The 12,146-nt window shown below is 41.4% G+C and overlaps 1 protein-coding gene across 7 annotated transcripts in view; it reads left to right on the top strand.

The window, feature by feature from the left end:
* ZMIZ1 (zinc finger MIZ-type containing 1) overlaps positions 1-12,146 on the top strand; it is a 335,745-nt gene that overhangs the window by 311,744 nt on the left and 11,855 nt on the right. For all 7 annotated transcript variants that reach the window (XM_084210758.1, XM_084210760.1, XM_084210761.1 and 4 more), the window contains 7 exons: positions 2,409-2,619; positions 3,815-3,920; positions 4,439-4,599; positions 4,899-4,966; positions 6,347-6,415; positions 6,907-7,154; positions 9,898-10,061. In XM_084210758.1, coding sequence (XP_084066884.1) covers positions 2,409-2,619; positions 3,815-3,920; positions 4,439-4,599; positions 4,899-4,966; positions 6,347-6,415; positions 6,907-7,154; positions 9,898-10,061 — 1,027 coding nt within the window. The remainder of the gene's footprint in view (positions 1-2,408; positions 2,620-3,814; positions 3,921-4,438; positions 4,600-4,898; positions 4,967-6,346; positions 6,416-6,906; positions 7,155-9,897; positions 10,062-12,146) is intronic.

Below are 12,146 nucleotides of genomic sequence, written 5' to 3'. Positions count from 1 at the left end.
TTTATATATTTTCAAATACTACAGAATAATTTTGTCTCCTTGTTTGGTTTTTCTCATAAAGTGTCTCTGTGCTTATCCTGGCTGAGGCAGGATAAACCCTGCATTATCTGAGCCTTTCTGTGTGCCTTGTGGAGGCTGGTTAGTTGCTTGGGATCTCGCATGGAGGCTGCTTACAGGTGTAACTTCAGAGAGTTTTTTTCCTGTGAGGATCTTCTTCCCATTCACTGGATTCCACTGGAGACTTGTGTTTTCCAGGTGTGGAGAGTGTGAGGTCCTGGCCCAGGACAGACTGGCTCTAAAGCTGAGGCTTGATGCAGGATGCAGGAGTCCTGGCTACCACAGTGCCCTTGTGCCCTGAGGGAGCCTGGGGGTTGGGAGGGAGGGAGATTGCAGGCAGACCACATCCAATAATTAACACCTAACTCTGAGGTCAGTTATTGCTTACTTGCATTTCATTATCGTGGAGTACTCGCAGCACAGGGAGTTTTGGCAGTTATTTGCCAGTTCTTATTAATAAGTAATCACTACTGGGGATTGTGCTGGCTCATTCAGTAGATTTATAGTGCTGCACTGAGGCATGAGGCTGTTTCTTAATATCTGTTCTCTCTTTCTTCCTTCGCTCACCAAACACATAGCCTTTATTTAAACTTATTTTAATGAAGACTCATAGGTAAACTGTGCTCAGGTCTGCTGTTTTGAAAAGCCTGTTAACAGTGGGGAGAACGGATAGTCCTGTAATGAAGTCATTTCACATTAAGCTCAGGGCTGGATGGATGCCAGAAAAATGAATTAGTCACATGTGTGGATGGATTTTGGTTGTTATAGAGAATGGTGGAACCGAGCCAATTCTCAGTATTTTTCTGCTAGTTAAAATATTCGGTAAAACCTCTCACGTGTACACACATAATGAATAGCAATGCAAGTATGTTTCTCCCCATGGGAACCTTTCATGGTTACGAGAAACAGAAAGGTTGAAGGCAGAGAAAATGTCTCCTTGAAGCTGGTTCAGTCTTCACACTGCTGTGCTGTTAATAATGTTGCATGGTGGAGACGCTGTGTGCTGAGGACACAGGCTCTCCTGAGGTCTGTCACCCCTGTGACACTCAGCAGGCCTGCTCACCTTGCCTGCTTGCCTTGTATATCAGAGCTACCAAGGCTTGCTTCCCTCCAGGATCACTGTGCTGTGCTCTCCTGAGGTGAGAAACTGAGTGGAACCTGCAGAGTGAGCTTTCAGAAAATGGTTAATAAAATAATGAAAAAAAGCCTGAAAAGACTTCGTGTAGATGGCTTTTGTTGAAAGGTCGGGTAATTTGTATTCTATAACTTTCTTTTTAAAAAGCCCACATGCTTGTGTCCACTGCTAAATCTTGATGTTTTGGAATCCAGAAATGATGTTGAGTCGGATTGAAGTCTTTGTAAGGAAAATGGCAATTAGGGGGTTAATCTCCTGAATGAGCTGCTCCTCTTGGATCTTACAAAGATATCTTCTTTCAGCCAACATAGATTGTTCAGGAACATAGATTTTAAAGTTAGCACAATAAACTTTGAGCTGTCTTTTGCTGTCAAGAACAGCAGAATTCTGACATTTCAGTTCAGTTTTCTGTGTTCTTTTAAATTTCTTCTTGAAATTACTCATTCCTAACACAAGGTTAACATACATTTATGAAACTAAAGTCATAGTCTCTACCCACTTAATTTTTAATTAACTTCTTCTCAGCCTTTTCATTTTTTGAAGGTGTTATAGAACTAATTTCTGAGGAGCTAAATAGTGAGTGGAAGTTATTATAGGGGAGGTGGGAGGAATTCATGCCCTGAAAGAAGGTCTCAATTGGATCGATTTAGTCCACAGCCATGTTAATTTAGAATCACAGAAGCTGATTTTGGTGGGGAGTAAGATAGAGGGGCCATTTTATCTTACCTGATTTACTTGTTCTAAGGCAGGATTAGCTGTATTTGTGTTTTGTCTGACATGCATTCATTCAAATGCTTCTTTGAGTGCTCTGAGGTAGTGAAAAATCCAGACTTCCAGCACAACCATTGCAGTATATTGCTTCCTCATTCTTAACTCCTAACACAGGAAGGACTTACCTGATGTTGACATTCTTCTTTCTGCAGGATCACTCCATGGGTTGGGTTCGCAAAGAGGTTTGAGATGTTTCCTTGAAAAGTACTTTATTCGTGTAAAATAGGAACAACTTTGGGGCATGCTTGCATCATTAATTCATCATGGCTTGCTTTTTATGAAGGAAGTATCAGGGTTTTTTATGAAGGAAGTATGTTGTAGTCTTAATGGCAATAATTCAAGAAAAATAATTTAATTGATCAAGAAAAATGTTCCTAGCATAAAAACCACCGCCCTGTGCAGTGTGAAAGCAAAGTTAAAGGAAGATTTATTGATTGTTGTGCAGGTCTGACTTGGAATTGCAGTTTAAGTGCTATCACCATGAAGACAGACAAATGAACACAAACTGGCCAGCTTCAGTCCAGGTCAGCGTTAATGCAACCCCACTTACCATCGAACGTGGTGACAACAAGACATCTCATAAACCTCTGCACCTAAAGCACGTCTGCCAGCCAGGGAGAAACACCATTCAGATTACAGTCACAGCGTGCTGTTGTGTAAGTACACCGAGCCCAGGGCTGCAGCTGCTGATGCTGACTCTGCTATTTACAGCAGTTTGCAAATGTTGCCTTAGCTGAAAGTGCCTTACTCTCTTTTTTTTTAATGCCTTTTTCTGGTAAGGTTTTTACTTAATGATGTTGACACAGAGTGCTAATATGGAAATTTTTGCTGCTTAATTGTTGCAGAATGTAGTGGCGTCCTTCCAATGTCTCTGACAAGGTTCATGGTCTAGGGGAGGGAATTTTATCTCCTACCTTCTCATGTGTGCCTATGCAGCAAGGGGGCTGAAGTCTGTTGATGTAGAAGTAGATGATTGCAATGAAGACTGTTGATGATACTAATTTCATTTACACAGTGTATTAAATGGTCTTTGGTTTGTCATGAAAACATCAACATTGGTGCTGCTGATGAATTTTCAGTACCTTTTCAGATGAAAAACTCATATTCAAAGATGCAATGTAGACCATTCAGCTTTCCCCTTTCTCCTTTTCCATGGGTTACTTACTCTCAGGGATGAGTACTGTATTTTTAATGCAGACTGTTCTGCAAATCCAGTCAGAGCTTCTGACTGTTCTCTTGTCACTGACAATAAAGCAAGCTGCTAGCTCTCACAAGGTCATGGTGTGAGGCACTTTGACAAGAAGCCATCCACCCATTTTTCTTTACTTCACACGGATGTTTCCCTGCATAATGTCATTTATCTGGTGGAAAAGAGCAGGGGGCAGCATCCTGTGAATCCACAATGAGCTCTGTGTTGGGTAAGAAGATTCAGCTGATTCCAGGCACATCAGTTGCAAATTGTTTTCACAACTTCCAACGTAGTCTGAGGGCAGGCAGATAGGCTAGGCTGTCCAGTGTTTTAAAATAAACTCTGAAGTCAGAGATTCAGAGATTAATATGTCAGCTATACGTATACTGAATATTAAGGAGGGAGAAAATGCAGAAAATCCTTGCTTTTTTAAAGCTCTTCTATACATTAAGCATGGAGCAATTGTACAGTGTGCAGAATATCCATAAGGGAGCGTGTGCCCTCAGCAGAGCAGAACCAGCTTTTATGTTTAAGCCTCAGGCTCTCACAGAAACCAAGTGTCCAAGGGAAGAGTGCAGCTCAGTTTGGGAGTGCATTTAACACTCCCAAACGTTTAACCTGTGTGTTGGGTTCTCTTCCTAACAAAAGGTGTTTCCTTGCAGTCGCACTTGTTCGTGTTGCAGTTGGTGCACCGGCCATCGGTTCGCTCCGTGCTCCAAGGTCTACTAAAGAAACGCCTCCTCCCAGCAGAACATTGTATCACCAAGAGTGAGTTTGCCTCTCGTGGGGGTGATGATTTCCCACAATGTCTATGTTGAGTTGTGATAAGCTATCTCTACAGCAGATTTACTTGTTTGCTGATAACCTTAAGCTGTACTTAAGGAATTTGCAGAACATGATGTGGATAGATGAATGGCTATTTGAGTGGAGGTAACAAAGTTTCAAGGACACAAGTTAGTTCCTAAAGAGGACTGTCCTATTCCAGAAGAATCTCTCTGGCTTTTCCCCCATATTTGTCTTTGACTCACCGATAAAGAAAGATTAATTCTTTATTTATCTAGGCCTGCTTTTGGTGCTTGCATGGCACTTAATTTGATTACGAATATAGCTGATATGCATGTGTGATGGTTTTTCTGTTCAGGAGAATGTTCTGAATTACTCAGAAGACCCGTGTGGGTGTATTGTTCATTCAATTGTCCCTTAGATGTTGAAGTAATTTCTTAAATGTTGAAGAAATTTCATATTTCTGTGTTACACTTGTGCTTTCTCACCTTCTTCCTAAACAGTCAAGAGGAACTTCAGCAGTGTAGCAGCTTCCTCTGGCAATGCAACACTAAATGGGGAAGATGGGGTGGAGCAGACTGCTATCAAAGTGTCTCTCAAGTGTCCAATCACATTCCGGCGGATCCAGCTCCCAGCCAGGGGTCACGACTGCAAGCATGTCCAAGTGAGTGGGTGCCAGTGCCTGGCAGGGCTCCCTCAGCCACGTGTTGGTACAGTACCTTCAGTGTGGGAGCACCTAATACATGGCATTTGTGTCTGTAAGCCTCAACAGTTAACTGTATGGTATGTTTAATGTAGAGGAGAAAAGTAAGCTGTTTGGTTTAGTCTTCAGTGCTAGGAGGCTTTTTTCATGTCAGTTTTACTTTTGTCTAACTGCTTCATTTAATACAGTATTTTCCTTTTGTCTCCTTTTGTTTTGTCTGGTTTGTTTTTTTCCTTTTTTTGTTTTTTTTCGATACCTAGTGCTTTGATCTGGAATCTTACTTGCAACTGAACTGTGAAAGAGGAACTTGGCGGTGTCCAGTATGCAAGTAAGTGCATCCATACTACATAAAATGCAGTTGTACACAATTGGACCAAATTCAGATCATATTTAAGATCATGAAGGAGAGAAGAAGGAAGTTGTAGGAAATAAGGTTATATATCACATTTACTTAAAGAGCATAAAGTCTGATGAGAATTCCTGCAATATTTTACCACCCTGGATTATTAGAAATTCAAAAACATATAATAAGATATTTCCTCACAAGATTTCATTAAAGATCATCTATGGGTTATGTAGGGTTCAAAAGAGGTTCAAATATTTACATTGATAAGGTAGATATCTACAATCCAGAATCAGGCTACTTTAAAAAAAAGAAGGTAACAAATTTCCAAGGAGCAAAAGCTGGAGTTGTTGCTTAGAGAAAAAGAGGTATGGATACCTTGGTATAATTTCAAGCTAATGTTTTGACCAATGAGTTAGTATACCGCAGAAAAAATGGAAGAAGAACTTGGAAGTGGTTACAGACTGTCCACCCTTGTGTTTAACTGGGCAGAAAACCCAGCAGGACGTCTGCAGGCCAGTTCAGTGTCTGTCACCTCCTGTGCTCTGTGCACAGGGTTGGGAGCAGGCTCCCGCCTCAGCTGAGGAACCAGGGCTCCTCAGCTCCAGCAGCTGTGGCTGTAACAGCTGGCCCTGGCTCTGCACAAGTCTCCAGTTGGGTCCTTGCTCTGCCAGCCAGTGTTAGGTACAAACAGCAGTGAGGATTGCCTGTTCTGGCTGTTCTCAGGACATGGCAGGCTGGAGATGAGCTCGTTTCCATTACTGTCCATGGCTGATCCGTGCCCTAACACACAAGTGCTTTTTCCAAACTGCCCAAATCTCTTCTGTCTTCTATATTTGGCTAAAAATATAATGAGAGTTGGTTATCTTGCCTTCTTAATTCATGTATTCATGCATTTAGGCTAAATTTTTGTCCTTTGTCTCTGAGCATGAGCACCTGCATTCAGATCTAAGTGTCTACACAGCTAAATCATTTCCAGTTTTGTTTTGTTCTGTCCCCATCTGTGCTGATCTTAAGTAGAGTAGCTGTAACACTTAGTTGCTTTGCAGCCATAGTACTGTGGACCTCAAAAAAAGAGAAAGATCTAATTTTAAAAAAGTAGTGGTAACTGAACTGATGTTCACAGGAGAGATCTGCTATGTTTGAAAATACTTCAAACTTGCAATGTATTTCACTAAGAAAATTACTTAAAGAATGTGAACAGCTTGTGGACACACACAAGTAGATATATCCTTATCTCATCTATTTGATGTAAATATCCTGCTAATGTAGATGTAGAACTAAAACTGTTTCCTCAAATCATTCTTTACCTTGCAATATTCTAACATGAAGTTTGTTGCTTTGTTTTTTTTTTTTACTTTTTAGTAAAACTGCTCTCTTGGAGGGCTTGGAGGTTGACCAGTATATGTGGGGTATTCTGAACGCTATACAAAAGTAAGTGATCTCCCTCCTGACATCCAATAGGAGTTATGGTAATGAGTACTGAGATAGTCACACCACAATAGATCTTGGTGATTGAACTTGAATATTCCATTGCATGGCGCCTTGGGGGGAGCAGGTGACAGTGAACCAGTTTCCATCTTCTTTGTAGATATTGTTTGGGTTATCTCTTAATGGCAGCCTTATCAATGAAGCAGAGGGAAGAGCCAGAATGGAGGATTAAATGCTTTCTTGTATTTACAAGCAGTCCCTCTGATTCAGGGTGGCAAACCACATTGATATGTTTGGATTTCATTGTGTGGATCAACATAGAAATGTGCTCTCATGGTTGCCTTTTTTAAATTTGCTTTCAGCACACTCTTGAGGAGTAAAAGATCTTAATGTTGTATTACACCAGAGCATTTCAGAACACTGGTTACCTTGCAGATTCTTATGGAAACTTCAGCAGAATTGATTTAATGCTAAATTTTCACATTATTTTACAGCTCCGAGTTTGAAGAAGTTACCATTGATCCAACTTGCAGTTGGAGGCCGGTCCCTATAAAGTCAGATATTCATATCAAAGATGACCCAGATGGCATTCCCTCAAAAAGATTTAAGACAATGAGTCCAAGCCAGATGATCATGCCAAATGTAATGGAGATGATTGCAGCTTTGGGTCCTGGCCCGTCACCTTACCCATCCCTACCCCCTCCTCCAGGAGGCAACAACTCCACTGAATATGGTAACCAAGGTTAGTGCTATGGCTTTGTGCACCCAGCTGCTCACTCTAGCACTCAGTGGTTCAGTCAGCCTTGTGATTCAGGTGTGTCAGTGCATCCTCTCAGAGTGATGCATGAGGACAGCAAATGATATGGCTGCAATTCTGAAGTTCTGTGTAAGTCTTTTCAGTTAAGGCTCATCTGTTCAATGGAGTGTATATTTTAGTAAGTATAATATTTTAGTTATATATTGTAGTATTTAATTATTTTATTTTATTTAATATTTTAAGTCTTTGGTGCTTGTCATATTCATAGTCACGCAGCCCTCCCTGAATCAAGAAACACTGTATGTTATCTTCTATATTCATGGCCTGCCATAATAGACATATTTCTGCTTTTTTTTCTGTGCATTTTCCTTCTGTTCAAATCTCAAGTGAAAACATTGGTACTACATAAGTAGGAAACCTGACCCATTAACCCTGCTACTTGGGCTGCTAGGTTAACTTGTGGCCCGGTGAGTGACATTCCATAGGCCACCAGAAAAGGGACAATTTGTAAAGAGCTTTTAGCTGCTTTGCAAACACCTTTGCATTAGAAAATTACTTTTGAGTTCCTCTGTCCATGTGCTACCAGATTGAGGAACTAAATGCAGGCAATGGAGATAGGCTTTCAAATTACTGGTATGTTGTGAATAACTCAATTATAGTGGCAATTCTGAAAACATGAAACCAGAGACTGTTTCTTTTGCAAGTAACATGATATGAGTCAGTTCAGCTCTGGGAAAAGACCAACTGTTCACACTATCAGAATCCCCAAATTGATTACAAGGTGATACATGTGCTTTTTGCAGGCGTTGAAGAAAAATATAGATTGCGTGCAAAATACGGTTAATTTGCTCCAGTGACTGCAAAACTGATGACAGATGATAAAACTTACAAGGTTTTCAAACAGATGAATGATTACTATAACAAAGCCAAGAGCACTGAATCACATATTTTTCCCCCATTTAGTAGGAGTGAAGTGCAGTCAGAGCCTGAGAACAGAGCTGTCTATTCCTCACCATATTTCCAGCTCATACTCAGGAGCAGACAGGATAGCCACGTCGTGTGTGGGGTTTAGGCTTTGTGTGAGCATTGCTGCCTAGACTGTTATTTTGCTGCCTTCCCCTATGGGTCCTGTAGCAGAGGTAGTCACTGCTCCTTGGAGCCCCGAGTCCCCAGTGGCAGGTGAAGCCCACTTGTTGGCCCTGCAGTAGGGATGTCAGCACAGTGTGCCAGATTTCCTAAATGTCTGACAGGTCTCTCCCTCAGCATGTGGCACTGCTCTTGCTGCAGAGAGGGGCTTGCTGCTGCATGGCTGTAACTCCCTGGGCATGGTGCCTTGTATCTTTATTCTCCATCAATACATGCACTGAAACTTAGTGATTGCAATTACATAATGTCCTCTGATTAACAGTTCTTCAGAGCAATGTAGTAGTAGTATTACTACTGTGGTTTATGTTTGTTTATTTGGGTTTGACAGGAAGCATACTGGAGTTTAATTTGCACACATAACAAATATTCAGTACTACAAGACCACATTCCAGCTGCCTGCTAATTAATTATTCCTGATGCAAGGCAAGACCAGCTATGTTCTGTGAGACTCATCCAGTTTGCAGATTAACAAAATGAGAATTAGTAAGGCTCTGCAGTATTTACATGATAGATCAAAGTCCTGACGTCTTTGAGAAGTACTCTTACATGGCTAATGACTACTATTCCTCCAAGATTAAACTTCTGCTTGTGAAGCTGTGCTAAAGAGCAAATGATGCAACTACTTCAGTTTGTCAAACTCCCTTCTTGAGCTGAATATTTAAAACAGTGGTACTTCTACTGACAAATTGCAGGCTCTCTGTGCAAGCTCCAGAGGTGTTCTGTTATTTCAGAGCTCAGTATCATCCACTTCAGTTGCTTGTATGAAATAGGTGAATAGTTTTAGTTCACTTTTTGCTGTTCATAGCAAATAAGCCACTAGAGCTGATATCTGAGTTGGAAGTGTTAAGAGATGAATCTTGACAAAAAATATGAAGAGTAAAATCCCTGTATTGGGATACCTGCTTGCTTTAGAATTCGGGAGATCCCTGGGCTGAGGTGGGCTAGATCCCCATGGACAGTGGTCATGCTGTACTTGTCCTGCAGAGCAGCAGGGGACTCCAGACCTGCTTCAAGATATGTGTGTCAATCCAGTCAGTCAAGTGAATTTCGTAAGATTTTTGGGAGCCCCAATAAGATAAGAACACCTCTCCTATACCTTTTATGAAGGGATAGAGTGGAGGCTGTGCTAAGAACTGGCATTGTGGCGTCTTGCAGATTCACTTCTGTCAATTACTTTCATCAGAAGCTGAAGCAATGCTGCAGTCTTACTGAGTGTGTAGAAGCACAGCCATAAATAACACAGGTCCTATAAATAATCTGGGACTTGGGCAGCCAGTCTGTTACACTGAGATGCTTCCAGATATGAATATCCCATAGAATTAAATATCCTGTTTACTTCTCGGCATGGTTAAGTTTCTGTGGTGACTTGGCAATAGTTTTTCAAAATGTCAGCAGTTTTCGATTAGTTCCAACACATAAATGAATTATTGCAGCAGCCAGTGTTTGGGAGCCAAGTGCCCTGTCCCCGCTCACTCAGCACTGGGGGCACAGCTTTGTCAAGTTCAGTGTCACATCTCACAGCTCCTGCAAGGTACTCGGAGAGATCAACATTGGAAACAAATCACATCTGTTTCTCTTTCAGGCAACAGTTACCAAGGTCATGGCAATTTTGACTTCCCACATGGGAATCCTGGTGGCACATCTATGAATGACTTCATGCATGGGCCACAGCTGTCACATCCCCCAGACATGCCGAGCAGCATGGCAGCTCTTGACAAACCTCTCAGTCACCCCATGCAGGAATCTGTAAGTAATGGTGCTGGGCACGTAGATTCTCCTTGGTGGGGTAAGGAGCTCTCATCCAGCCGATGGACTCACCTTATGAACTGCTTTTACTTTCTGTGGGTTCCTCACCTGGGAAGTTGGTGAAATAGAGTAGTCTTGAGAAATGCCGGAAATGCCAATTTTTCGTTTCTGGCAATGTTGAGTTTTTGGAGAAGCATTTCTGCACTTTCTGAATTGTCATTTAAGCTTGTTTATCTGAAAGAAAGAACCTGGCTCAGTGTGCTTGTATTAATCATTGTGCTTTGCTCTGACACATGAAAAAAAAATGTACTTCATTCTCTAGGCCAGCAGGACTGTGAATATCCATCTCCAAGAGACAGCTTGTTAAAGCAAGATATTGGATGACTTCAGAGCAGGGACAATATCTTCCCTGGCTTTTTCTCTGAGGGCAAAATTTGCATCAAAGCATTTTGAGGGGGAATTCTACTCAAGTAGCATGAAAGGCACTTTTAAACTTTTGGTAATAGGACAAGCTTGCAGATTTCAGAGAGAGACACTGCCACTGGTCTGAAAATATCAATGTAAGAGACTGAAAAATAGAGGTTACTCAGGTCTCAGATGGTGAGGCAGAACTCTGTACTGGAAAAGCAGCTTGCTCAGAGCACTGAGTTTTCTATACAGAACTTTATATATCTCCAGAAAATGCAGTACTGCAGCAACTAGGTGATAGAAAAGCTACCAGCAGCATTTAGCTCTTAGGCATGGTTAGTCATCTATTTTAGCTCTGTGTGTGGGGTGTGTATACATCCTTTTATGTTCATTTAAGTTGCAGAGCAGGGGGTTTAAAGTGCGCTGTTACTGCACAGGAAGGATGTTTAACTTGACAAGTCATATGTGCTGTGTCTTTAGTGAATCCTAGAAAGTACAATTTCAGAATGTAATGAGGAAACGTGGTAGCAGATGCTCTGCAAAAGCCTACTCAGTCAATGTCTCCTCTAGCTGGCAGTGGGTTTTCCAAGGAGGATGGTGAGAAATAGAAGAGAGTGGAGAAAGAGTTCTTCGTATAGTTTGGAGAGAGTCCAGGTACCAAGACTGTCTGCAGAGGAAGAGTCCAGAAGCTGTAATGACTTTACCACTTTACAGGCTAATAAATGAGGACAAGCATGCTGCAAACGTAGCTTCACACTGGCAAATTCGGCATACACAGCACAGAGTGGTCAGAATTCTCTGCACAAGAATCAACCACACAGTATCAGAATACAGTAGTGAGAGGAAATGGGTGAACCAGCCTGAGCCACTCACAGCTGCTTTCCTTCAGTCACAAGGAATTATTCTTTGCTTCCCATTATCTGGCACCTGCCTCCTGACTTCATCAGGCATACCTTTGCTTTAGTTGTTGCCCTGGTGAAATTTCTGAAGTGGTAGGATATGAAGGAGTTGAATACAAAAGTGAAGAATTTGTAGCTTTCTGAAAATGGGACTGTTTACATATAGCAGAAGTGAAAGTTCCTCAAGGCTATGCATGTTCCAGAGCTGTGGGAGGGTATCTAGGCAAATGTTAATGGGCTTCCAGTTCTGTGGGCCAATCTGTAGCAAATCTAATACTTGCTTATGATAGCTGGCAATTTTTTTGTCTCACTTCTCCCTCATCTATCATGCTACTCAAGCAATATCATTTGGGAATAGGAAACAGTGCTAAAGCAGATTCCTACATTATGTCAGTGGCTGGTATTCTGTAATGAGAATCAGTTTTCAGGTCTTTTAGCAGAGGAGAATTAGATTAACCTTGTCAATGTGGCTGTGCAGTTTTCAGTCCACATTTGAGGACTCTTAGTGCTCCCACACAGCCTTTTCAGTGTTATAAAATCTCTGCTTTCCTCTTTCTTTCTTATCCTCTGTCCTTTTCTCTCAAAATGAACTGTCTTTAACAGACACTCAAGAAAGGCATTTTTAAAAATCACTGCTTTTAGAGAAATACATGCCTTTAACACATTCCTAAATTGTGTAGTTGCATATCTTTGAAGAGACACTTCATACAAAAACAACTATAAACAAATTGTGTGATTGAACGGAGGTTTTAAGATGTTGCCTGTGCTCTTCTATGGC

Source organism: Fringilla coelebs, assembly GCF_963513975.1.
Source record: "Fringilla coelebs genome assembly, chromosome: 8".
In the NCBI taxonomy this organism is placed as follows: Eukaryota; Metazoa; Chordata; class Aves; order Passeriformes; family Fringillidae; genus Fringilla; species Fringilla coelebs.
This window is presented reverse-complemented; position numbering and strand designations above follow the sequence as displayed.